The sequence below is a fragment of the Desmodus rotundus genome, chromosome 5 (assembly GCF_022682495.2).
Source record: "Desmodus rotundus isolate HL8 chromosome 5, HLdesRot8A.1, whole genome shotgun sequence".
NCBI lineage: Eukaryota > Metazoa > Chordata > Mammalia > Chiroptera > Phyllostomidae > Desmodus > Desmodus rotundus.
The window spans coordinates 76,778,004-76,805,695 of NC_071391.1; the positions used below are offsets into that span (position 1 = coordinate 76,778,004).

The following is a 27,692-nucleotide window of genomic DNA, read 5'->3' on the forward strand; positions in this document are numbered from 1 at the left end:
GCGGCCGCAGCACCGCCCCACATGACGTTACACGTTGCCGCAGAGCGCAGAGGCGGTTCTCTGTCCTCCGCCCCAGCCGCATCCATCCAGAGGAGGAGGCTGTGGTGTTGGGGGCGGGGATGTGAGGGGTCTTAAAGCAAACGTGCCCTTGAACTTACGCGATGCTCCGCCCCCTCCACACACGCCGAGTGGGAGGGGGAGGAGTCTCTGTAGCCACCGCGCAATCAGGCAGTGGTGGGGGCGACGTGCGTTTTCAGTGTATGGTTCTCCACGCCGGGCGGTTCTGCTTGGTTTCAGCAATGGAGGGCGTGCGCTGGGCCTTTTCCTGCGGCACTTGGCTGCCGAGCCGAGCCGAATGGCTGCTAGCTGTTCGATCGATCCAGCCTGAAGAGAAGGAGCGCATTGGCCAGTTCGTCTTTGCCCGGGACGCTAAGGCAGCCATGGTATTACTTGTCTCTGGTATTTTGAGCTGAGGAAGCAGATTTTGGGGGAGGTGGGCCGGGCTGTGGACACCGCCTCGTGTCCTAGCGTCGACGCCCGCGTTTTAGCCTACTGGGGCGGGCGCGGGGCTAAAGTGATCGGCGCTGCCGAATCTCTGTGTGGCCTGGTCTCTGCGGCCTTTGTAGTCGCTTTGGAGGCCTGACTCCAGAGCAAAAATTAGCCCCTCCCATGTTGTTACTGAAATAGAGACCCTACGAAACCATGAAATAGGTGTAGGGAAGGCCTACGAAATCGTTGGGGTTCTCCTCTCCATGAGTGTTTTTACATTTTTATCCCTTTTTTTTTTTTTTTTTTTTTGGCGCGTGGGCCCGTAGCACATACTTAGTCCGCCAATTAAATAGCTCACCACTTTGCAAGGGTACCCTGCACGTGATAGGTTCCCCAAAATATTGATGGTACGCCAGGCAGGATAGTAAGAAGCTAGGAAAATTCCTGGGGAAGTGCAATGGGGAAACCGAGAAAAGAAAATTAAACAAGGCCCAGCAGTTTGAGCAATTTACAGCCGGAGAACACTGGAACAAAGGAACCGGCTTGAGAAGGAGCGGGGGACTTGCCTTTCAGCTCCTCTCTAGAGAAACAGCAGGAGTTTCCCCCTCCCAAATTTCCACGTTTTCCTATATAAACTTGATTCTGAAAGCTCAAGGTAAGGTAGATGTTAGGATTTTAACCCGCCACCTTCTCAGACTGCTAGCCTTTGGTATTAATAAAAGCGTAATTTAATCCAATCCCTACCTCTGCTTTTTGGCATAGTAGTGACAGGCAGCACGAACCCCGGAATCGGTTGCCCTCCAGTTTCATTATTTCGTTTATTCGTGCACGCTGTGGAACTGGAAGAGTCACAGACCAGCCTCCTTTTACCAAAGAACCTGAAGCGCATGGACGGTGTGCTCCCAGGCATACCTTCCTGGCTACATAGCTTGGGAAACAATAAATAGAATTATTTATTTTAGTTACATATTTTTAAGCAACAAATGGAAAGTTGGATTTCAAAATTACTTTTCTGTAATGCAGTTTGAAACAGCCTGTAATTTACTATCATTTCAGGAAACACTTGTTCCTTGAAGTTGTGCCTGTATTGAGACACCTTTCATTTGAAATTTGAGCTAATTCTTATTTTTTGAAGACACATTGGTGAATATTTTTTAGTGTCGCAGTTTCTAAAAGTGTTAGAATTGAAGGAAAAAAACTTGAAAGATAATTTTACAAACTATATATTTGTTATACCCATGGGTATTTTTGGTTATTTTTGTGTGATTTTAGTAATATCATCCTAATTATTAGGTGAAGGTGGGAGCAAATGGGTAGGGGGACATATGAAAAAAAATAGATCATGCATAGCTAATTGTTGAAACTGAGTGGTGAGTATATAGCAGTGATTTTTGACCTTTTTCATCTCTGCACACACAAACTAATTTCTAAAAGTCTGCCTCACACCAAAAAATGTTTTTTGCTGCTCTGACCAAAAAAAAAAAAAAAGTAGATAAAATTTTTATTCATTCACACTGACAGCTATTGTGTTGGCTGTTGTCATTTTTTTAATTTGACATTCTAAGGGAAAAGAGGTCAGTGCCCCTAACTAAATAGTCAGGTATTGCATGTGCTTGGCAGCACATGGGTTCAAAATCACTTATGTGTGGGACCTAGGAATGCTTGCACATGTGTGCAAAGATAGATGTAGGTACAACAAGGTTACTCACTAGGGAATTGTTTGTAATAACAAAACTAGAGCAAATCCATTTAAATTTCCTTGATCCTCTGAAATACAGTATTATGCTACGACTAATAGGGCACAGACCAGATGGTTATGTACAGATATGAAATAATCCCCAAGTTAAAAAGGTTATATATGGTAGAATACTATCTACAATAGGGTCTCATATGAAGATAGCAAAATCATGTGTCTACATGAGTATATATTTAGATACTTAGAGAAAAGACTGGAAGAATGCCTATTTGTTAACATTGGTTGCCTGTTCAGGTGAGGAAATTGCTAAGGAGAGATTCACTTCTACCTTCTTAAGCATTGCTTAAATCTTGATGCAGTGTACTTTTTAAAACTTTAAAAAATATTTTAAAAATCACAAAAATTGACTTTGTGTGTTACAGGCAGGGTACCGGTATATACTGAATGTTTACGTTTTATTTATTTAACAGGCTGGTCGTCTCATGATAAGGAAATTAATTGCAGAGAAATTGAATATCCCTTGGAATAATATTCGTTTGCAAAGAACTGCAAAAGGAAAACCAGTTCTTGCAAAAGACTCATTGAATCCTTACCCTAATTTCAACTTTAACATCTCTCATCAAGGGGACTATGCTGTACTTGCTGCTGAACCCGAGCTACAGGTTGGAATTGATATAATGAAAACTAGTTTTCCAGGTAATGTTGCATTTTTGTGGTACAAGGATTAGGTATCTCCTTGTCTCCATTCATACCTATTTATTGAGTAATCTCAGGCCAGGAAATGTAGATAAAGTTTTAGGAAAAATACGCTCAATACTCAAAGGTGGTATATCTGAGAGAGCGTGTATCTGAAAAAGGCATATTTCTTTGCATGTTAACAGACTTCTACATAAAGGATAGATTCTTTATTTCTGGGGAGTCAATATAATGCTTTGTCAGAGACAAAGTGAAATGTAAAGATTTTCTTTTTGAATTACATTTCAGCTTGTTAAATGAGACTACATTTGAAACTTTTAGAAGACTTAACTTTGTAAAGAACAGTTTTTCAATAGTTCTGGACCTAGTGGACCAAACTGGACTCCAGTCAATTTTGAGTGGCATTCTATTCAAAACTATAGTAATTATACTGTAAGAACTTTGTTTCACTTAAGTATTTCTCAAAATTCATCAGTAAATTATCTCAATGACAAAGTATATTATAGTTCTTAGAAAAAGATGACATGTATTTATGCCATATCTAGAACTCTTTGTAGCACATTGATATAAGTAAAAATGAAGAGCAAGTAATTATTAAAATATTTAACTTGCTTATATTTTGCCTTAGAAATTTGTAATTGGCGGCTGTAGGGACTGCTGACATTTAGTTTGGGGTTGAGTATGCCCAGAGAATTTTACTCGAACACAGGTTCTCTTAACCATAATTTTCATCATCACTAATACTGTGTTTACCAATCTCTTACTAAGTGCATTTTACTAAGTGCTTTGCACATATTCTTCAATTTAATTGTCCCGACCCTAAAGTGAATATACTATTATTTTTATCAAAGGGTAAGTAACAGTCCAGGAAGAAAGCAGTTACTAAGAGAGACATCTTCCTCGTTTCATAATGCAACTTCAGGATCTTTGCTTGTGATTCCCTGGGTATGAAAGATTTGTATTAACATTATCCACCCCCCTCAATTTCTGCATAGATAACTTACTTACTGGTTACCTTTCGCCTCATTCTTACTTTAGGGAAGCCTTTGTGAACCTTTTAATCTCAACTAGGTTCTTTTGTTGTAGACCCTCATAAAATGTATCTCCTGCATTCTGGTACCATATCTGTTTATGATTATTTATCAGGATGATTGATTGTTATTCCTCTCTTCCTTAGAGAGCAGAACTATGTTAGCTACATGGTTCCCAGTAATTATCTGTCGAATGAATGAATACTCTGTGCTTATATATACATACATACATATATGTATTTATCTGTCTATACACACACAGCAAGGCTTCAGAGTATGGCTGTGAATCTTCTCTCTCATTTTTGCTGTCAGTGGCTTTACTTTGATTTTTCCCACCAGCTACTTTTTCTTTATTTCTTTTTGATTTTGATTTTGATTTTTTTTTTTTTTAAGCAAGGGAAAGGGGGAGAAAGAGAGGGAAAGAAACAGTGATGTGAGAGAAAAACATCAATTGGCTGCCTTGGGTACAGCCAGCTGGGGACTGAACCAGCAACCCAGGCATGTGCCCTGACCAGGAAACAAACTGACGACTTTTCAGTTTTCGAGACAGAACCCAACCAAGTGAGCTACACTGGCTGGGGCCCAGCAGCTACTTGCTTTTCTGACTTGCTCGTAATACCTTTCTATCACAACTCTATAATGGATTCCTTACCTGAGTCCCTGGATAAGCATCAAGTTATTTTAATCTACTGAAATTATTTGCTATATTTTATGTACATTTTTCTCAGGAGAGGATCTAGTTTTCAGCAATGTCATATAGAAGGCTTATTCTGAAAGAACCGCTGCTGTAGAGAATTGAGAATGCACGTTAGAACGAGCCCATAAGCTTTCAGAGTTTTTTGCTGTGCCTACATGAACTTTTCCTAAAATCAGAAATTACCAGAGGCCATTGCTCCTTAGCATAATTACACAGTAAAGGTTGGCTCATCAGGTTGCTATCCCCCTGGAAATCATGCATTACTGTAAGACAGATTTTATTACCGGTTGCCTTGATAGACAGTGTTGGCTTTGGTCAGTACTAAATATACAATTACTAATTGAAACTTATAAGAAATGATAGGAAGATAATTGAGCATAAATTGACTAATCGTACTATCCAGGCCTTTTCCTATTCTTTGACTGGTTCATTGCCAAAAAGCTGTGATATATCCAGTAAAACATGGGGCAAAAGATATTTTCTGGTCGTCACTATTATTGTTACTGTGTCAATAATTTCTAAAGTGTGAATGGACATCATTTCTCAGGTGACAAGTAGACACTGGTTTATTTCGCTGGAGATTTATTTAAATTGCTGTGCTTATCAGGGTAAGTGAGGAAATTGAGCAAGGGGTGTTTTTAAAAGTTACAAAATTATGGAGGGTAAAACTTAGGAGAGCAGCAAGTAAATTGTACTTTGTACTGGACCTTATTATTAGATTGTCAACTCTGAAGATGGAGCCAGTCTTTGCAGGCATCCTTTGTATATTGAAAGACTCAGTTTTACACTCCCATTTTGTCTGCAGGTAAACATTATGTTGGAACTTGCGGAGTCTTTCCTTCCTGTCACATTACCCATTTCTTCTAGGTTCCACTTTCCCCTCCCAGTTCTCATTGCTACTGTGGCAAGGCTGGTAAAAATACATTAATGGAGCTAGGCAGCCTTGGGTTCCTTCCAGCCAGATGCCCCCAATTAAGGACATTATTGCAACCACCACTTTAGTCTTTGCTTAATGGAGAAAGAAACCTTATTTTAAAAGTGGTGCATAGTTGGCACTCAATAAATATTTGTTTAATGAATGTCTAGAGAAGAGCAATTATAGGATATTGGGGACCCTGGTACAAAGTGGCAGTGCAGTACATTTGTAAGCCTGAGGGGAAAGGGGTTTTGTAGGTCATCACTGTGATACCCAATTAAGAAATTTTAGTTGTTTTTTAATTTTTGTCTACCATTATTTATGTATCATAATTACAAAACAAGGCAAGATAAGATAGATACAATATAAAAACTATGGTTTAAATTTGGGAAGTGACCAAGAATTTTTTTTCCCCTGTGGCTTTACATTTTCAGCTTTACATTTTTATTATAAACTTTGCTGAGTATTAATTGGCAGCACAAAAGACTCAATATTTTGAGATTTAATATTAATTTAATAGCTTTAAAACAACTATCATAGACTGTTTTCTAGAACAACTGTTATGTAAATTAAGCTAAGTAGAAAGTAAGTGATGGTAGCATAGCTAGGAACGGGGTGGGGCCTATTTCCTGTCTCCTTCCACTGTACCATCCATCTCCTGTACTGTTATAATGGCTTCCTAATTGACTCCCCTTTACTTTTGTACTCACCCAGTTATTACAGAGTTGAAGTGGTCTTTAAAAAAAAAACCCAGCAGTTTTCTTAAAATTATTAGGTTGCTTTTTAATAAACTCCAGTCTGTTTAACATGACCTTGTTTTATTTTCGTCACCTCTCCATTTGCTGACCACTTGATCTTCTTTTCCTTCGTTGTCTTTCTCATTTGTAGCTATGACTGACTTGATAATTTTCTCTCAGTAGGTAAGTTGAGGAGCCATGCTTGTTTTGCTTTTGCCACAGTATACCTGGTGCTTAAAAGGGTCTAGCATATAGCAGGAGCTCAACATGTATTGAATGTACAAATGATAGGAGTTCTCAGTTTTGCTGAAAATACTAAATTTGTTGAAAAATGAAAAAGATAGGTACATAACCACAATGAAAAATGGTCATATCAGATACTAGTTAGAATATAAACTTTTCTCATCAGTGAGTTATGATAAAAAATAGTTTTTCCTTTGAGTCTTCTTCTTCACTCTCCATTTAGCTTCCAAGCTTTTTCTCTTCTCCACTTCCATCCAGTTCAGATTCAGTTTTCAGCTTTGTACCTGTTCCAATCTTATTCCACCATCATTTCTATCTAGGCTGATTGGTATTTTTCTAGATCTGCATTTTGCAAGATGTGCTACTTAAAGCATTTTTCATGTTGTGCTAAAGTTTGTTTGTTTTAAGGTAGGAGTTTTAGAGCCCCTAAATAGCTTAAATAAGTCAGTAATCAGCACTTCCCTTTGTAGTCTGAACTTCTTACTGAAAAACCAGGTCTCCACTGGCAGGGAGTGTTCCTCCTTCTCATTTACTGAATGGGTTTTGAGTAGGGTCATAACATAGAACTAGTATTTATTGAGTAGCGCCTGTGTGTGTGACAGTGTTAATGCCTTGTGTGCATTATCTTGTTTTATCCACTTAAGTTGAGGATAGATAGTTGACCCATGAACAACCCAGGGCTCAGGAACACCAACCTCCCATGCAGCTGGAAATCTGGATAACTTTTTACTCCCCAGAACTTGGCTATAGTCACCCATCAGTACCTGCAGGGTACTGGTATCGAGCACCCTTGCAGATATCAGAAGCTGCAGATGCCCAAGTTCGTTATATAAGATGGCATGGAACAGTGCTTACAGTCTGTGCCCTGCACCCATGGTTTTCCAACCTTGGATCAAAAATTCTGTCTGTGGTTGGTTGAATCTACAGATGTGAAACGCTGGGATTTGGAGGACTGAGTGTATGGCAGAAAATATACTTGTAAGTGGACATTTGTTGTACAAACCTCTGTTGTCCAAGGGCCAGCTGTACTATTGATTTTATAGAATAGATTAAGACACTTGTTCAAGGTGACTTAAACAGGAGGAGGTCATGGATTTGAACTCATACTACAAAACCCAGATATTTAGGCCCTGCGCTCTACAATGTATGGCCTCTTGAGACTAGAGACATTATCTTATTGATACTAAATACTAAAACATTATCTTATTGATAATGTTTAAGGATTTGCAGTTATAAAATCTGAAAAATTCTGTGGAACTCGGTTAAATTTATTTAGTTTTTATGGAGGAACTGATGTCTAAGAAGACTTATCTTATGATTTTTAAAAATACTAGACATTGTAAACAAGAGTGGTGTTAGCAGAAGAATAGATAACTAGGAGGGTTAAAAGTTGGAACCCAGTATCTATATATTATCTTTTGAATTTGGTTTTATTTTTTGCTATATGAATTTTAGTTAATTAAATATACTTATCTTTTCCTTGATAAATTCTGAATTCATCTTGGTTGGGAAAAAAAATAATTAAATTGGTAAAAGATTTACTCCCAATTGTAGGTTATAGAGTCTCATGTATTTTATTCTAAAATTGTATCTTTCTGAATTTATCTAATCCCTCTAGAATTTGTGTGTATGTGGATATTGTGTATTTTACATCCTGAAGATAAACAATTCTACCACCATCAGAATTAGGTAGATAGGAAAATATAAAGTACATGGAATTCTTAAGTACTTGATAATTGTTAGCTCTCAGTTTGTTGTGGTAGTTGTTGCTGTTATATGTATAGAATGTTGTTTCTAGAATGGTGGTCAAAATATTAAAATTGGCCAGGATGTTTATTAAAAACTTAGATATTTTGAAACCACAGACCTACTGAACTAGAATTTCTGAGATGCAGCTAAGGGTTCTTTCTATATGTAAGCTATTTCCCAGGTGATTGTTAGACCCATTAATGTTTGAGCAATATTGTATTAATTTACAGAGCCAACAAAGAAAATGATTGTAACCAATCAACATTTTTTGTAAGTGAAATAGTCATAAAGCTGTTAGATCTTAATCTCACTCTATATAACAACATACCAGTAGTTAGAGTTAGGTTTTAAAAACAATTACTAGAACACAGTAGAAATGTATATTTGGTCAGACTTATTAAAAAAGGATGCATTTTACGCTCAAAAGGGCAAAAAACCACAGTCAGCAGATGTGATTGATTTCATATTATATCTTTTCTCTCACAAACCATGCAATATATTTGTGGCAAATACAGCAGACAAAGGTGAATGTTGTTAATATATAAATGCTTGTGAGTACTGAAAGGAAAATGACTTAAGGCTTATTTGATGAATGGACCAAGGACTCGATAAAACAAGCCACAAAAGAGGATCTACAAAACAACTACCCCGACAACCTTACAGCTAACATTAAGTACCTAATAGTTCTGGGCATTTTACATGTTTATTCCTTAATATGTCCTACTCTTTGTCCCTAGTTTATTAGCTTTAAGAAATAGCCACAGCGGTGTTAAATAAATAACAGTAAAGAATTGATGGAGCTGGAATTTGAACATTTGACTCCAGTCCACAACACTAAAGCTCTTTAAGAGTGTTTAATTGTGTTTGTGTATTTAAGTTAAATTGTATTCATGTGTGCTAGTGTCCTAGGACTCCTAACAAAGTACCACAGACTTGGTGTCTTTAAAACAACAGAAATGTATTGTCTTGACAGTTGTGAAGGCCGCAAGTTAATGAAAGAAAGTGTTGCCGGGCCCTGTGCCCTCTAGGTTCCGGGGAAGACTCCTTTGCCTCTACTTCGTTTCCTGGCAGTCCTTGGCATTCCTTGGCTTGGACCTTTCTCACGTCCTTTTCCACCTTCATCTTTGTGTGACCTTTTCCCCTGTAGGTTCTCTGTGTGTCTAAACGTTTTTTATTACAAGCAAACCAGTCGTTGGATAATAGGGCCACCCTAATCTAGTATGACTTGATTACACCTGCAAAAAAAAAAAAGAAACTATTTCCAAATATGATCACATTTGGAGGTTCTGGATGGGCATGAATTTGGGGCGACACTATTTAACCCACTACATTCTATCCTGTTGCTCTGCCAAATTTATATTCTTCTCACATAAAAAATAAACTCACCCTACCCCAGCATCCTTAAGTCTTAAACTATTGCAGCATTAACTTTAAAACCTAAGTCTCATGTAAATATCAACTCAAAAAGTTCCAGATCTCATTATCCGAATCATCTAAATCAGGTATGGGTGAGACTGGGTGTGATAGAATGTGGGGCAAAATTCCTCTTCCGTCAGTGAACCTGTAAAACCAGAGGACAGATCACCTGCTTCTGAAGTGCATTGGTGGGGCAGGCATGGGATTGACATTCCCGTTTCAAAAGGGAGAAGTTGGAAGAAAAAGGGCTCATGGGTCCCAACAAAGTTCAAAAGCCTACAGAGCAAATTACATTAAGTGTCAAGGCCTGAGGTTAATCCTTTGTGGCTCCCTGTTCTGTCCCCTGGCTCTTCAGGGTGACTGACCCCACCTTTTGCCCCTTTACCCTGCCTTCACAGTCCTTCCATGTACTGGAAGGGTAACACATTTGCAGCCAGGTAGCGCTAACTCTGTAGGCCCTTTTCTTGCCTGTATGTGTTGATACATGTAGATGTTGACAAATGCACATTTAAATAAAAATACTAAAACCAACTGCAGTTTTGGATTGCTTCAGCGGTGGAGATGTTCAAGCCTAGGTCGTGTTTTTTTCTGTGATGAGATACTTGTATGGAGGGCTTAAAGGGCTCTTTTGTTAACATACTACATGTTTTGTGGTAGTATGTGAAACCCTTTTTAGCAGCTCAGACTTTTCTTTTTATTCTGGGTTTGTATCTGGATAAAATTCCCAGACAAGTGAGCTGGTAAGTCAAGCATTATTGGGTGCATACTAACTGAAATTTTAGAGGACTGTCACATCCCATGGAAGCAAGATCACAAATAATTCAGTACTTAGTGAATGAAACTACTAGAATTTCTAGTACAATTCATTATCCGAAGCTAAATTTCATTACTTGAAGCAAACAGATGGAAGAAGAGCGGCAAACTAACTGAGGTGCTGATACATTGTTTTGGAATGAGATTGATGTGGGTTGGCCTTAAGGTTCTGGTGCTTGAAGAATTTTCCCCCCCATAGTCTTGCAGTAGCACCTAGGGGTATTAACTACAAATTATTTTGTTTTAGGTTACTATTATATATGTTTAATATGCTTCCAGTTGGTGTATGACCCTGATTAGTTGATTACTGTGAACATTTAGTTACTAGCTAACACTGCTTTCCCTAAAGATTAAGCTATAAGATAAGGGATCTACTTTTTAAAACTTGGTTAATGGTTCTATATAAATTTTCAGTCATTTTGTCTATTCTATGTATATACTTAAGTTTTTCCATGTGCAGTAATAAAATGATTAAAATGAGGATTGTAATAGACACGAATATGTGATGGTATTATAGGTGGCTTTGCCAACTTATATATCCAATAATCATGCTGTTTTCAGATAGTTTGCAGGAGAATGTACTATTTGGTATTTCCAACTGAATTTTTTTAATTCCAATTTCCCAGATAAAGGAATTACTTTTAAGAGAGTACTCACCGCTGTGTGTTTCCACTGTAATGCCACAGTGTGGTGCTGTCGTGCTTTGGCTGAATGTTTACAAAATCATCTTTTTCTGTTGCTGTCAGATCTCTTATTTTGTGAAATAAATAACATGCTTTCAAAAGTGTATGAAAATGCACTCATATCAGATACTTTTAGCTGAACATAATCAGTTATGTGATTGCTTTCCAGTGATTGTGCTAAATTGCTTTTTATGTTAATCGGTTTTTTATTAGCATGCATATTTAAATTTTTTCCTTGATTGCCCTGTTATATTTAGTTAAAAATCAGGGGGTTATGAAATTATAACGTGAAGAAACCAACAAATAAACTGACTCTGTAGGTGACAACAAGCATATCTTTTTAAATTTTAGGCCTTTGGGGTAGTATTATGTTAAACTGCAGTTCCACTCAAATTATATGTTGCTGTTTTCCAAATCCAAGGTGGCTGTTCTTCCTGTTGTTACTTACACTGTTTGTGCCAGAATCTATTCAGGACATAGTTCATGATTTATATAGTTACAGCGCTTCCGTTACTTAAAGTCTTCAGATGTACTTTGATCACTTACGAAAGGTTGCTGGCTTTACTTTCTCTGCTGTGTAATTTGTCAAGTCAAAATATACTAGTGATGCTTGCATTTTAACAAGATAGTTTTTATTAAGGGCCTTAAGGAGTAAGCACCAGACTATCAAAGGGATTCATATCCCTGGGACTCTTAAGATCACAGTTTAATATTTCAGTGCTGTTGCATGAAATGACTTATAGCTTTGCTGGGCTACTTTTAGGAAATGGTTCTTTCCTGAAATGAATTCATTAAATGTAATGTTATTCTTCTTGAAGAGGAGAGGGCTAAGGAGACAACAGATGATTAAATGAGTCTAATGAATTTGAAAATAAATGAGGACCTTTGTCTTGAACTAAAGAACCACATATTATTGTAGGGTTGTTGGAAATATTTCCTGGCTAAACAAGAGGACACTTTTGACTATTTTGAAATGGGGATGGTGGGGGGATCTTAATTTGGGGTGGAGCTGGCTCTTAATATTTTCTACCCTTGAGGTAACTGTGGGAAAGTTACTTCTTTACTGTAGGACAATGATTTTCAACCAGTGTGGCACAAGAATTTTTAAAACATGCAATACCTGACTGTTTAGTCAGGGGCACTGACCTCTTCCCCTTGGTGTGAATGAATCAAAATTATACCTATTTTTTGTCAGATTGGCAAAAAATGTATTTTTCGGTTTGCTGCAGAATTTTAGTAATCACTTTATGTGTGCCATGAGATTAAAAAGGTTGAAAGTGGCTGCTCGAAGGAGAAACTATAAACTCCCTATGAAGATAAGGTTCATGTGTGTTTGCTTATGATACTTCCAGCATCTAGCACTTAGGCATTTTTAGAGTGAAAATTATAACAATAGGAGTGCTATTAATTGAATTCTCATGGTGAAGTTAGTGTTTTAATGCCAGTTAAGCGTCAAGTAGTGGGATTTGACATCTTTTCCAGACATGCTGTGTTGGCAGATGTCCGTTTTTAGAGTTGTAGTCAGTCAGTTGAGAATGTCAGATTTTGGAGGGGGGAGTTTAGAAGTGGGAGTTGGAGTTAGAATAGGCAAGGTGCATGAACATAATCTGCAGAGGGATTATGTGCAAGAGGTTTTCTGGGAAAGAATACGGCAGTAAAACATTTAGGAAATAATTTACCAAATAATAAACATTCAGTTATTGATAGAGTAAGCATTTGTGTTCCTGTACCTTGGGCCGGGCTTTCCAATAGGCCATGAAGTTGGAAGTGTGTGAGAGCAAGAACCGTGACTGATTTGTTTTTAATCATTAGTTCAATTCCTGTTTGTGTAACATTTGTACATGTCTGCATGCCTTAGAATGAATGGATGATGATAGAAAGTTCCTACCTTATAATAGTAAAAAGAGACAAACAGGTAATTATAATATTTTGGAAAATATAATACAAAAGGCATTGTCTATATTTTAATTTGTGTCTTATCCCTTAACTCTAGGAATCAGGTCCTTTGAGTTCTGTGCTTTTTGTCATTTATTTTTAGAATACTATGTAATATTTTGTTTATGGAACAGTTGAGTTAGGAATAGACTTCAGATTTTTTAAAATGAGCCTATTTTATAGTATTCCCAAAAGAATAGAAATTGAAATCTGTTTTATTTGGAGAAGTCATATTAGAAAACAATTATTTTGAAGGAAATAAGTATACTTTCCATTCATTGTGATAGCTTTCAATAAAAGAACACTTTTTAACCTTCTACCCATTTCCAAGAAATTATAATAAAGAAGTTGTTCCTTTTTTTCTTGTTATATAGCAAAGTAAAATTTTAAGCCCCAGAATAGAATTGCTCTTAAGGATTTATGATTTTCTGTCATATATAGGAATTTCCTCTTAACTAAAATTTATAACAGCTTTGACTGCTAAATTTTACCAATTTGGGTGGCCATCTGTTAATATAACCATACTGTTTTTCTCCTTAAATATTTAGTAATTCATAGGATTTCACTACTCCTACTGACCTATCTTTTTCCTGAGCTAACCCTAGCTCGTCGTTGTATGTTGTTCTTTTAATTCCCAGCTTAATTTGATTTGCTGATATTTTGTTGAGGATTATTGTGACTATTCAAACGCAAGCTTGGCCTGTAGTTCTCTTTTGTGTGCTGTCTCAACAGATTTGGTAATACAACAGCTCTTTTTAACTCTATTTCCTTAATTGACAGGTCGTGGTTCAATTTCAGAATTCTTTCATATTATGAAAAGAAAGTTTACCAACAAAGAATGGGAAACAATCAGAAGCTTTAAGGATGAATGGACTCAGCTGGATATGTTTTATAGGAATTGGGTATAATTTCTTTCTAATTTTGAGAGTAAATGCTTGGGATGATTTTATTATCTTTGCCAAAAATAGGAACAAAAAAGTTTTGGTTGTCTGGTAGTTCATATACTGTTTGAAGTTAAATAGGTTATTAGTTGGAAACTTCATGATTTTTATGTATACATTATTATATTATAATGACATTTAAGGAAATTTAATATATATTTAATGCTCAGTTAGAAGGTATTTACTTTTGAAGCTAGAACAAGGCATTTTATTTATCACTTTTTATAAATGTTTTCTGTGTTAAACTCATACACAGTAGGCTTTATTTAACAAACACATATAAAATTTACTATATGCCAGAAGATAGTACTTGAAGCCTTTTGTAAGTTAGTTAAATTATTATAAAAGACCTATTATTATTGCACGTTACACATGAGAAAATGTAGGCACAGGGAGTTTAAATGATTTTCCTTAAGATCATACAGCTGGTTTGTCTTCCTGCCTACTATAAGAGTGAAAAAAAATAGCTTATAGCCATATTGTAGTATAGAGTTAAAGATCCAGATGTTTTAGTTCTGTAGCTTTTTATGGAAAATTTTTATCTACTTAAAGCTCTAAGACAAAATGTTTTCCTGTATCTTAGGCACTGAAAGAAAGCTTCATAAAAGCCGTAGGTGTTGGACTTGGATTTGAATTGCAACGGCTTGAGTTTGACATATCCCCATTAAACCTGGATATAGGTCAGGTTTATAAAGAAACACGCCTGTTTCTGGATGGAGAAGAAGAAAAAGAATGGGCGTTTGAGGTAAGAAATGTATCAGAATTGCTGTAACTGCACGGATTTGCTTATTTTGTGCATGTGTGTAAGATTGATTTGAGGAGGCTAGCCGTGGAAATGAAACACAACTGGAATCCGGTCCCGGTGCTCGGAAGGTGAAGTCAAGGATACCATGAGGACATTCAGCATTTAAGCTGGCACGTGAAAGATTAGTAATAGTGAGTTAGAAAAATGGGAAGAAAAAGGCTCTGGAATAGAAAGAGCTTTGTGTGTTTAAACAGCCAAAGGAAGCCATTTGGACTGTTGTCATGAGGGCATTCCAGGTCAGATTGATAATTTCATGCAGGGTATTATGGGTCAGTTAAAGATTTTGTCCTCTTTCTGTACTTGATTTCTGTCACTAGCAATTTTTAGTTGCTAGTGAGAGAAATCCAACATAAACTCATTTAAGCCAAATGCTACCATAGAGGCTACTAGAGTGTTTCACGTAACTAGGCCTCAGAATTAGCTAGAATTAGGGACTGGGAAACCCAGAGCTCTTTTATATTTTACTTTTGCCTTTCTACGTATCCTGGCTTCAGTTTTCTCCCACCTTTGTTTCTCATTCTCATTTCTCATTTGTTTCTCAGCTTTCTTAACTTCTGTGGTTTGTGTAGCTGGAAACATGGCTGCCTACCACTCATGTAACAGTTAGGATAAAACCCCACAGAGATTGGAGGACTCCCTTTCTCTTCCAAGTCCTAAGCTCCCTGACCTGGCTTGGGTCTGGTGCTTATCCTCTGACTAGTCATTGTAGCCAAGGAAGTGGTCTGCCGTGATTGATTGGTCCAGCTTGTGTCAGGTGTCCAGAGCCAAGCAAATAGTTTGTATACTGATGTGGTTGTTCCTGCGATAATCACCTGAATTGTCTTCAGAGCAGTTTGGTGCCCAGAATAAAGAATTAGTGGTGAGTTGCCCTGACTGGTGTGGCTCAGTGGATCGACTGCCAGCCTGCCACCAAAGGGTCGCTGGTTCTGTTCCCAGTCAGGGCACATGCCTGGGTTGCGGGCCAAGTCCACAAGAGGCAACATGCCTGGTAGTTGAAGCCGTGGGATTTACAGTTGCGGCTATATTAGAAGAGAGAAATTACCTATACTAGAAGAGAGAAAGGCCCTAGGACAGCATCCTGAGAATAATAATAATTAAAGCAGGCGTGGAGGAGACAAAAAAATGACCAAAAACAGCTAGAAATAAACTAAGAGAGTAGTGTTGGTGGACCCAAGGGCAGAAAGTATTTTAAGAATGAGATCTGTGTCAAAACTGCTAACAAACCAAGTAAGGTAGGAATTTTATCAATTAAGGAGTAATTACATTTAGGATGTTTTAAGAGTACAATTTTTAAAAATTGTAAACAAAGTTATCTTTAATACTTACAGGGTTGAACCTTAGCCATTTCACTCTGGGGGAACCCTTTATTATTAATGGTGGAGTAGGCCTAGGAGCAGGGAGAGGCGTACAGAGTCATGGCCGGCCAGCTGTGCCTCACCTTTTTGGGTGGTAAAGATGTCTGAGCTCCTGTGGACCAAATGGATGCTGTGGAAAGTGGTAGCCACTGGGCTTGAAGCATCCTGAAAGGACCCCAAGGAACTCCAAAAGAAAGAGGCAGTGGGCAGTCTACTCTGTAGTAGTTGCTAAGGGCTGGAATTACAGGAAGTCTGAATGCAGAGCTAGCTCTGGGAAGTGGTGCAAGGAGGGCTAAAGAACTGGAAATGGTTCTTTGAAAGAACCCCACATGCCCACCCCATGAGATAAACCAGCCTTTGAATACTTCATATGTTCAGGGTTCTAAAAACTGAATTAAACAGCATCGGTCATTACTCTGTCCCTTTTCTCCCATCCCCTTCCTTGTTCCACCTACCTTATGGAAGCCAGAGTGGAAGAGAGAGATTAGAAAAGCAAAGTGAGGCCGGGGGGGAAGTTTGTGCGTTTGTTCTAGGAGTGAAATGGGATTTTTTGTGCCCAAAGTGACTGAAGAGATGTGGGGTTTGCCTAAAGGCTTGTTCAGGGGCTGGAAAGGGAGATTGATCAGGACACATTTGAAGGCAGCCATGGAAAATAATTAAGGTCTTTAAATGTCCCCGAGTGTTTTGGCAATTCAGTGTACCAGTTACAAAAGTAAGGAAATGGTGTAGGTTACATTTATATATGATACATGATATATTTAAATGTGGGTTATTTATTACACTATAAACAGGCTCAGAAGGTTAGAGTGAACTTAACAGAATGAGTGCGGTGGTGTGGATAGCCAGAAACTAGCGATTGAGGAAGGAGTGATGAGTATGGAGCTAAGGGAGGCATATCTGGAGCCGAGGAGTGCATATGGAAGGGTCTTTTCAGGGTGTCCCCAAAGTGCCCCACTAGTTAAAGAGCCAGCCTTTGGGGCACACAGCTGAGACGGGGCTGTGAGTTCAGTGTACAACCCTGGCATGGATGATCTTCATTGCCCTTTCCTTCCTTTTCTTCACCCCTTTGCATTTGCACTCATGCACAATAATTTACCCACGATGAAAGAACTGGAGACGGCATGGTTAATGAGGGTGCAGGGGACGGAGTCTGGAGTTCAGAAGAGATGAAATCAATTCCTCCCCCCATTTGGAGACTTCCAAACCTGAATTAGATATAAGCTGGGTAGGTGGGAGGAAGAAGCTCTTTATGACATGAGAATAAAACTGAATTTGGATCAAACAGGGCAAAGCACCTTGATTGAGGGGAAATTTGAAACGTGAGAGTGACTAAAAATGTCATTTGGGAGATCTGTCCAAGATTTCATCCAGGGAAAGAGAAAACTGAATTGTCAGACTTATTTAAAGGGAAGTGGTGAGAGAGAATAAGTTGCCTTCTATTCCTACACTATGTTGCCTCGCTCCTTTAGTAAACTGAGAAGAAAGTACGAAGAAGGTTCAGCCCTTCCCCACTTTTTACATTTTATCCCAAATGAAAGATCTGGAGGGACAACTTGGCCACTGTCTGCTTCTACTGTGTAGATACTACTTCCTGACATAGCCAGAGACGTGACCAAACATCATCAGCCCCCTGGCTAGGTTTTCTCCCCCATGTACTTGGTGACTAAATTTAAGTAACAGGCCATTTGAGAGAGTGTATTGCCTGGGTTGGACACAGGACAAATCCCTCGTAAGACTATGGTTTTTATTAATGCATATAGCCAGTGAATAACTAAACTACTTTACACTCTTACATTCTCTTTTTCATATTGTGAGAACTATTTAGCTAAGCTGAAAAAAAAGTCCTACTTCTATAGGGAGCATTAAAAGAATGCCTGCAGGGGTTGAAGCTGCATATATGTAACAACCTTAACTGCACCTGTACAGCTGTACGGTATCTCCTGGTACCCAAGTAAGTGACGGAGCAGGCTAAGGATACTGCCCTCATCTAAGCAGAACTTAGGGACACTGCCACATAGGATATAAGGTAAAATCCTGCATACTAAGAGGGAAAAAGAGGAGGTATTTATTTCCTTGGTGACTCAAAAGAATACTGAAAGTGAAAAATTACATAAAGAAGATGATTTTATAAATATTTGCTTAGTGTTTTTAGTGACATTCAAGAAAACAGCATATCTGAAATGAAAGCCAAAGCCTTAAAGAGAAAATAGGGTTGGAATTTTAGTGGGCAGACACTGAATGAGAAAACTGGTTGTTGCCCACGATCACAATCTCTGATATCCGCCTAAGATACAGACACTGCAGAATGCTGGCGTAAGGGGTTCCAAAAGTAATTGTAGTCAAAGTACCTCTGTATGTCATGATGTTTATATTATTAATATATTCACTGTAAAGAATGGGAGGACAACTATGTGTCAAAAAGAATAGATTTGTTTATAATATTGTGAGCCTGTTTTAGATAAAGGGAAAATAGTGTATTTAAAATATTTTCTGATATATATTGTAGCTACTTATATATTTTTCCTCTTCAAATGTATTTTTCCAAATTCATATTGAATTTTAGTTTTTGTTAATTTGGATATAAGTAATAGTTTCTGATTGTAGTTTCCTAGTTCAGCTGATGTCTTGTGGAAGAATGTCTTAGTAAAGTGGCTTTCTAGTGAAAATTTTGACTAGTGTTTGTTTTTTTGGTCTTTTTAAATAGTCATTCATACTTTTCTCTGGTAGCAGCTTCAGTATCAACTGTCTTTTAAAAGCCAGCTCCCTACCTCCTTCCCTGCCCTCCCCTTTAGTCTCATACATAGGGGAAAATAGAAAGTTGTGTGTTCTTTGTTTTACCTATAAAATTCCACCATGATTTCCTGTAGGCTAAAGTATGGAGTTAACTAAGTATTTATAAACCAGTGTTACAAGCTGATTTTATGTATTAATTTTAAGCGTATATAAAATTAAACATCCCAGTGAGGGCTCTGCCTACATGTATCTCTAGTTAGGACACTTTATCTATGTAGTACTCTGGTTTCGAATGTATTATATAAATTATTAAGAAACAGCAGGAAAACCCCAAATGAGCAGTGTTCTCTAAATGAAGGGGAGAATGAATACGGCTTCTATTTTAAAATACTAATGTCAAAAGAAAGGCTAGCAAGACATAACAAGTGAATGCAACACTTGACCCTAGACTGCCTCCCGCATTAGAGTGGGGGAAATGCTGTAAAAGACATGATTGGATGAGTTCAGAAATTTGGAACACAGATGGCAGATTTAAGTACTATTTCAATGTATTATTAACCAAAGTGATTAACTACTTTGGTTATGTGAGAGAATATTCCACTTAGGAAATACATATTGAAATATTTCAGACTAAAGGGTCAAAATGTATTTGACTTCTTCTGAAATGGTCGGTGGAAGTGGGGGAATATGTGTGTGTGTGTGTGTGTGTGTGTGTGTAGAGAAGTTGAGATTTTAAAGATATTTACATATTTAAGTATCTAAGTTTACATATTTTGTAATCTGTATTGTGTTTTATTTTTCAGGAAAGCAAAATAGATGAGCACCATTTTGTTGCAGTAGCTCTTAGGAAACCCGATGGATCTAGACATCAGGATGTAAGATTTTAAGATTTCTCTGATTTTTATTTTAAAAGCATGGATCAATACTGAGTTTGTTCCTGACTGATAGAAATAATAATCATTTGGTTTGTATCAGTTTGGGGGGTGTTTGTTTTTAGATTACAAGTTTAGAAGTATTTTTTGTTATCAAATCCTTAAGATCATCAGAGATTTTATAGAAAATTATAAGCATGTTACCTGCTTCACAGTCAAATACTTAAATATTACAAAGAAAAACTTTGGTAATGCTGTCCCACTACTCACAGTTTCAGTTGAAATTCAAGGAAATCATTACCTTAGTCATCATAACTGTGGTTCGTTTCCCACAAACATCTTGAATGTGAGGGTACCAGGTTGACCCGCGGTGAGTAATGGAATTACCCAGCAAATTGAGCCCCTTCCCCCTTTTATAGTACTGTCCTTAATTATTCCCAGAGTTGTAGTATCAAACATGTGAGAGGCCTTGTGTTACATGGTGGTACAACATCAGCCCCAACTCATCAATTACAGTCTGTTTTTCCTTTCTTCTGTTGTTAATTGGAAAGTGAAAAAAATTTAAAAACTAAAAAACCTTTAGGGTCAAGGGCTCTTAGCCTGCATATAGTTGTGATTCTGTAGTAGTATTTAAGGAATACTGATAATGTTATAATAATTGAAACTACATGCATATCACTTTTATAGAATCCATGTCAGAAACTATGGTGTGATCAATATACATATATCATTATCTCTAGAAAAATAGTTCAGTCTGTAGACCATGCCTTAGAAAGATTAACAAAGATTAAAATACCTCATAGATTATCTTCCTTAAAAAGGGGTGTCATGGGGAGCATTGAGGGCTTGTTCCCCTGCATATGTTGGTAGGTTGGCTCAAGTAAACTCTTATAAATTTTTTTTAAAATTCACAAACAATAAGTAAAATGGACTGATTAGATCATACCAAAATGAAGGATTTCTGTTCAAACAAGTTTTTTGACAAAGTTAATGATGAAAATTGAGAAGAGATTTTTGCAATGTCTAAAACTAACAAAGAGGGGAGCATTTGAAATCTTGTTCCCTGGCATATTATCATCAGTTAGGCTCAAATAAATTCTTACAAAAATTCTAAAATTAAAAAAAAATAAATTTAAAAAATAGGGGTGGCATGTTAAAATTGACTCTGTTATCTGAAGATGTTCTGACCAAGGTTACCCATCCTCGTTACCTATCTCATTTTACCTCAGCCCTACATTCTCTGTGAATACCTTATATTTCCATAGGACTTTATATTTTTTGTAACATTTGCACATGTGGTACTTCCTTTGTATCTCCCTGGAGAGAGCCTGTTTAGCCAGCAGCAGTGACATAATGGGAAAAGGACTACCATTTAAACCTGTGTTGTGAGCTTGTGCAAAAGTGGTTGATCTTCCTAAACCTTAATTTCCCCATCTATAAAATTGAGATTACAACCATATGAGCATATCCGTGAGACATAAATCACGTTAAATAGGTACTGACCCTGTTAGAGCTCTATATAAAATCCAGGTAGTACCTTTGCAGGGATGTATTGGATGTTACAGAAGGTCTCTGCCGGGTTCAGTTGTGAACAAGGCTTCTACCTCAGAGGGTAAGATACAGATTAAGCTTAGTGTTGAATGAATCATTTCCTGACCAAGTTTTGCATCTCTGTGTGGTTATGGGAATTTTATCAGATTCACTCCGTAAAATATTTCTCAAAAATTTGCCTGGTAGCCCCCCTCTCCCAGAATAACCCACATTCTTATTATATATTTTGGGATTCCTTTTAACTCATCTGCTTAAGTAGAATGTTTGGATGTGTGACTCAGTAAGTCTACATTTTAAACAAATAGGTTATTGTGATAGACAAAAAGTGACAATCAGGTTATTTTTCTGAATTTGTTATATTGGCAACACTAATAGGAGGAGTAAAAACAACTAGAAATCCTACTGTGTTAACACTTTAGTATTATTGAAATTTGGTCTTATTATTTTCCTAATTATAAAATTGATCATAAGATTAACATGCAGTGTAACAGTGAGATAATCTGTTTTTCCCCCTTTTAGGCTTCATCTCAAGATGAATCTAAACCATCCCAGAGGCAGTTTACTATTCTTACCTATAATGACTTAATATCATCTGCTGTTCCTATGACCCCCGAAGATCCTTCATTTTGGGACTGTTTTTGCTTCACAGAAGAAATTCTGATACGAAATGGTACAAAGTCATGATATGATAAGTAATAAAGGGAAATGAAAACTGTTTGTAATATTATGTACTCACAAAAAATAAATGCCTGATGCTATCAAGTTTTATTTCACAAAACACTTTGAAAAAGAAAAACAACTTTTCCTATTAAAAAAGCATACTCCCAGTTCAAGATAGCTTAGTAGAATACGTTTACCTTTTCTTTCTTCCCAGAATCGCATTGAATTGACAGAAGAAATAGAAAAGGGTGGCAGAATCTCAAGTGATACAGGCATGCCTTGTTTTAATGCACTTTGCTGTATTGTGCTTCCCTTCATTTTGCTTCACAGGTGTTAACATTTTTTACAAATGGAAGGCAAGACCCTCCACCAGCGAAAAGATTATGACTCACTTTATTGTGCTGGTCTGAAACTGAACCCATGGCATCTTTGAGGCATGCAAATATGTCATAAGGAAACATTTAAATTTCTGTCCTTCAGACATAACTATATCAGAGATAACTACTTTTAAAACCTTTTTCTTGGCAAATGAATCCATATTAATATACTTGTTTTTTTTTAATAAAAAATGGGAACATGCTAATTTGTAAATTTTTTTTCTCTTAATTGCACATCTACTGTTCATAAATAATTCTGTAGCAGACCTGTTGCTGGTCTAAAGTATTCTCTTGATGGCTAATATCAGTCAGGATGCTTTTGACCAGAGGTCACAGTGTCCAAATAGAACCCACTTTAAGTAAACAGGAACATTTATTATCTCGTACAACACAGTTCAGAGGCGTCATTGAGGACACTTGCCTCCGCCTCGGGTGGTTTCTCCTTAGGCTTGTTTCATGGTCATGAGAGCTGCTGCTATAAGTTCCAGCTTCGCATCTTCATGAAACTGCATCTAAAAGTCAGGAAAAGCTCTTGTGTTCTCCCCTCACATCTCAGTTTTGTCAGTGAGGAGTACATTTCCCCCAGGTCCCCAGAAGATTTCCCTTCAGTTTCCCTTGACTCAGATCAGATCACCAAGGAAGCGATCCGGGAAATAGACTGTAAAGTAGAAGCTAAGGTGAAGTTGGGAGAATGGCATCGAGGGGAAGCCCACTGCCTGCCACAAGGGAGGTTGCCTCAGTTTACTCATTTTTCCTTTTTGTTAGACATCGCGATTGTCTGCAGACTTTAAGCCGTGGTGCAGTGGTTATCCTTACAACCACATTTGAGCTACATGCTTAATTATTCCTTGAGAAAGTTTCTGGAAGTGGAATGGTTGGTTCAAAGGGATTAAACTTTTTTAGAGCTTTGATAAGTGTGGCCAAAGTCCTCTCCAAAATGCCTGTACAACTTACACTTCCAGTTGGTTTTTCACGTGACCACCTTTCACCCCCCCCCCACCTGCCCTGATAAGCTATAGATACTCTCTTTTTTTTTAACTTAACCTTTGCCAATATACATGAAAAATGGTACCTTATTTTTTTTAATTTCTGTTTCTTTCATTACAAATGAGGTTGGTATGTCAGTGTTGTTACTGGCCGTTTGTATTCCTTTTTTAGTGAACTACATGTGCATTGCCTTTGCTTTTTTTTTTTTTTTTTTTAGTAAATAGGACTTAATTTAAAGTGGGAACATAATATATAAAATGCCAAGACCATCATATTGATGACCGAATCTGTTGGGTTGGCCAAACAGTTTATTTAGTTTTTTCTGTATGATGGCTCTAGTAGTGCTTAGTTGTCTTTAACTTCATTCGAAATAATTTTGTTAGATTGTATTGTGACAGCTGTCATATCAGTGTGTATTTAAAAAAAAACAACCAAAATTGGTAATTTTTTTGTGCAGTTATTTTAATATTGAAGATGGAAGAAAATAAGCAACATTTTTGCCATATGCTTTATTGTTTCAAGAAAGGTAAAAACACAACTGAAATGCAAAGATTTGTACAGTGTATGGAGAAGGTGCTGAGACTGATCAAACATGTTAAAACTGGTTTGTAAAGTTTCTTGGTACATTGACATTTTGGCCAAATAACTCTTTGTCTTATGCATTGGAAGGTGTTTAGCAGCATTCCTGGCCTCGACCCACTGGAAGCCAATAGCCGGAGATAGCCCACATACTCCAAATATCCAAATCAATAAAGCTGTTGGTGAAAATGAAAAGTGTGTCTTTTACAGAAAAAACTAAACGACTTTCGAGCCAACCCAGTTTCATACGGTTGTAGTGCATGTCTTGGGGAATTAGTGTTCTTACTGTTTAATACCAAGAAGTGAAATAATTTTATTGTTTCCATTACTAAAATTGAAAGTTGTGTGTAAAATTAGATACTTAGTAAAAAAAATAATTGGAATGTTTTATAATTTTTTATTTTATTAAGCATGCCCAAATATTCCAAGCATAGTAAATAACGTGTTTTAAACAGATGGAGTGGCATTTATAATATAGGAAGCATTATCTCTAGCATGAATGTAATGGTGATAGGAAAAACTGTCATCTGTCTTGTCATTATAATAAAATGATTAACACTGAATTTTTATGAGCCAAATGTGCTAGATTTTGTTTTTGTTTTTTTATTTCTTAAAGTTACATGTACACATAGTTTAAAGAGTCAAATCTACAGATTTTTTTCTAAATGAAAAACACCACTATCTCGATATCTTCCCATTTCCTGTTTCCAGAGTAAGCTCTTAAAACTCTTTTTTTTTTTTTTTGTTCTTTATAATCATATCTCCAAATAACATTCATATATTGCTTTTGCTTGGTTTTTCAATTTAAGGCAATGCTGGTGATTGCAGCGGGGAGGAAGGTATAAGGGGGATAAATGGTAATGGGAAAAAATACAATAAAATATAAACTAAAAAATAACGCAGTTCTTTAATAGGTAATGTACAGCTTTGCTATTCTGCTTCCCAACCATTACATATTTCCTTCCATGCTCCATTTTTCTCAGCATAATTACAATACATCGTTTACAGTATTGACTGTGATTAAGAATGTTTACATTCAGGTTACGTAATGCTGTGCAGAGCTGAATGTATTCCTACCGTATACTGCATTTTTTTATTTTAATTTTTTCTTTGTCCCTTTGAACTGTATGTAAATCTTTTTATTTTTATTTATTGCCGTGATATTGGTTAATAAAATTTTATAGGTTGCAGGTGTATAATTCTGTAACATCATTTTCATACTGTATTATGTGTTTGCCACCCAAATTGAAGCCTCCTTTTATCATTCCCACCCTCCCCTTACCCTCAACTCCCTCAACCCTCTCTCCCTCTGGTAATCGTCATACTGTTGTCTGTGTCTATCAGGTTGGTTGGTTCTTGCTTAATCCCTTCACCTTTTCCACCCAGCGCCCTTATACTGCCTTTTTATTTCCTTGAGTTAGTAACTGTCTGCATAGGTTTCCATGTACTTATTGCTAATTCTACCTAAAACTCTACTAGATGTATGAATATCTTATGTTCAGACATAGCAGTTCATCGTTTTCATCCATCTTCATGAAGAAACGGTTCCTGTGTTGTCTAGTCTGGACTTCTTGCTTTTATGGCTGGTACACATCTGTCCTAGAATTTCCTTTCACCATCATCCCCAGAGGGGAATTGCCTCTCCCCTATGTTGGACTCCCTGATTTCTCACTTCTGTATCATGTCTGTCTTAGCTTTACTTCATTTGTGTGGAACATATCCTCGAGTAGCTTCCTGAGAACGAGAACATGGGCATAAGATTTAAGACTATAGGAGGAAGGGTGGCGCCCTTATGCAGAGTGGTATGGGAGATCTAGCTGCTGCTGACACAGTACCCCACCACCAAGGCCCAGTATTGGCGCTGCCAGTTGAGTCCTGTACTGAGCTGGACTGTAGTGCTGCTTCATACCCGTGTTTTGCTCAGTCCAAAACCATTCCTTGTGTTGGGTAATGTGCCACGTTACCTACTGCGTAACTTTACTAGTGTCTATTACAGTTTCCTGCATAGGAACTGTGATGAATTGATTTTAAAAATGGGTCTGTGTATGTGTGCATGTACACATGTTCACATGTTCCTTGCTCTTGAGACTCAATCAGATTTGTGTAAATTTTCAATTACCTTTTTCACTATCTATTACTGAGTATCTGAAACTTTAGATTTGGGGAACTCAGTAGACCTTCACTGGTTGAAATGCTACCATTGAACTTAAAAACTAAATAGATTTATAAATGCATGTTAGTACATATATCTTTGATCAAAAATATACCTGGAAACAATTCCAGTTACTGAAAACAATTACTAATACTCAAAGGGAATGTGAAGAGAGCTAATGAGTTCATTTTAGGGGGGAAATAAAGTTACAGTGTTGGAGAGTTTTGGATTGGTAAAAGCCTTAGGACATATCTCCAATTAATAACAGCTTTGTCTTAGGACATGTTTTTGTTCATTGTAGACACTGTTGTCTATGTGTTACACATGTATGTTCTTCGGCTAGTCCCTTCACCTTCTTTCATCCAGCCTCCCCTCCCTCTGACAGCCATCAGTCTGTTCCATGTGTCCATGCCTCTTTCTATTTTGTTCCTGTTTTAGAACAACTATAAGTGCGTCACATGAATCAAGCTGTTCGGTCTCACAAGCTTATAGAGTAGGTTCTATCATCCCCGTTTTACTGATGGAAAAATAAGGTCCTGAGATATTAAGCAACTTGCTCTATGAGGTCTGTCTAGAAGGTATCCAGCCATGTAATATGAAAAATAGAGACACACTGAAGATACAAGAAACACTGCATAGAACAATGATGCCTCAGTCCATCCCCTTCAAAGTAGGCACCTTGGGACCTCACACAGTTCTCCCAAGCGCCATCAGCTGCCCTTTCATATGTTCCTGAATCTCATAGACTGAAATCTCTACCCTTTCAAAGGCGATTTTAGTTTTGGGAAAAGCCAGAAGTCACAGGGTGCCGTATCTGGGCTGTACTGGGTCTAAGTGACCTCGGTGATTTGATGTTTCACCCAAAAACTGCCTGAGATGTGATACTTGAGCGGGTGTGTTGCTATGATGAAGCTGCCAATCACCGTTCACCCGTAGCTGCAGCCTTCTGAATCATCTGAATAGTTTCTGCAAAGAAATGTTCAAGCTTAATGCAAAGTTTGATGCAGATTGGTTGTTCTAGCCACTCATTTTGAATGCAACAGCCACTCAGTACACGTGCTCACTGAGCTGTGTCTAACCCCCCCCCACCACCACTGACCCCCACTGACTAGTACAGTGAAGATTTCATTGTTCACACACACATTCCAGTCCACTCTCCTTGGCTGCTGGGTTACATCGATGTCACACAAACTGTTCTTATACTAACAATGGTTGTTTGCCCATTTTTTAATTGGGTGGTTTGTCTTCCTGGAGTGGAGTCGTGTGAGTTCTTTATACATTTTGGAGATCAGTCCCTTGTCCAAGGTATCATTGGCAAATATATTTTCCCATATGGTTGGTTCCTTTTTCATTTTGCTGATGTTTTCTTTAGCCATGAAGAAACTTTTTATTTTGATGAAGTACCATTTGTGTATTTCCTTTATGTCCCTTGCTGTAGGGGATATATTGGTGAAAATATTGCTGCATGGAATATTTGAGATTTTCCTGCCTATGTTCTGAATAGACACTTCTCCAAGGAGGACATCCAGAGGACCCAGAGACATACAAAAGGATGCTCAGCATGACTATCCATCAGAGA

The 27,692-nt window shown here is 37.4% G+C and overlaps 1 protein-coding gene across 1 annotated transcript; it reads left to right on the forward strand.

Annotated features, from left to right (window-relative positions):
* The first annotated feature begins 70 nt into the window (after window positions 1-70).
* AASDHPPT (aminoadipate-semialdehyde dehydrogenase-phosphopantetheinyl transferase) lies at window positions 71-24,524 on the forward strand. The gene is made up of 6 exons (XM_024570916.3): window positions 71-443; window positions 2,656-2,881; window positions 13,882-14,003; window positions 14,626-14,787; window positions 19,739-19,810; window positions 21,878-24,524. Exons 1-6 carry the CDS (start codon window positions 162-164, stop codon window positions 22,040-22,042), a joined length of 1,029 nt encoding a protein of 342 aa, XP_024426684.1. The 5' UTR covers window positions 71-161; the 3' UTR covers window positions 22,043-24,524.
* The last annotated feature ends 3,168 nt before the right edge of the window (window positions 24,525-27,692 follow it).

Excerpts from the sequence above, each read along its gene's own strand:
- AASDHPPT (XM_024570916.3), top strand. The coding sequence starts at position 162 with ATGCTCCGCCCCCTCCACACACGCCGAGTGGGAGGGGGAGGAGTCTCT. Across the intron at positions 444-2,655 it reads GGGACGCTAAGGCAGCCATG|GCTGGTCGTCTCATGATAAG; the intron begins GTATTACTTGTC and ends TTTATTTAACAG. Across the intron at positions 14,788-19,738 it reads AAAAAGAATGGGCGTTTGAG|GAAAGCAAAATAGATGAGCA; the intron begins GTAAGAAATGTA and ends TTTATTTTTCAG.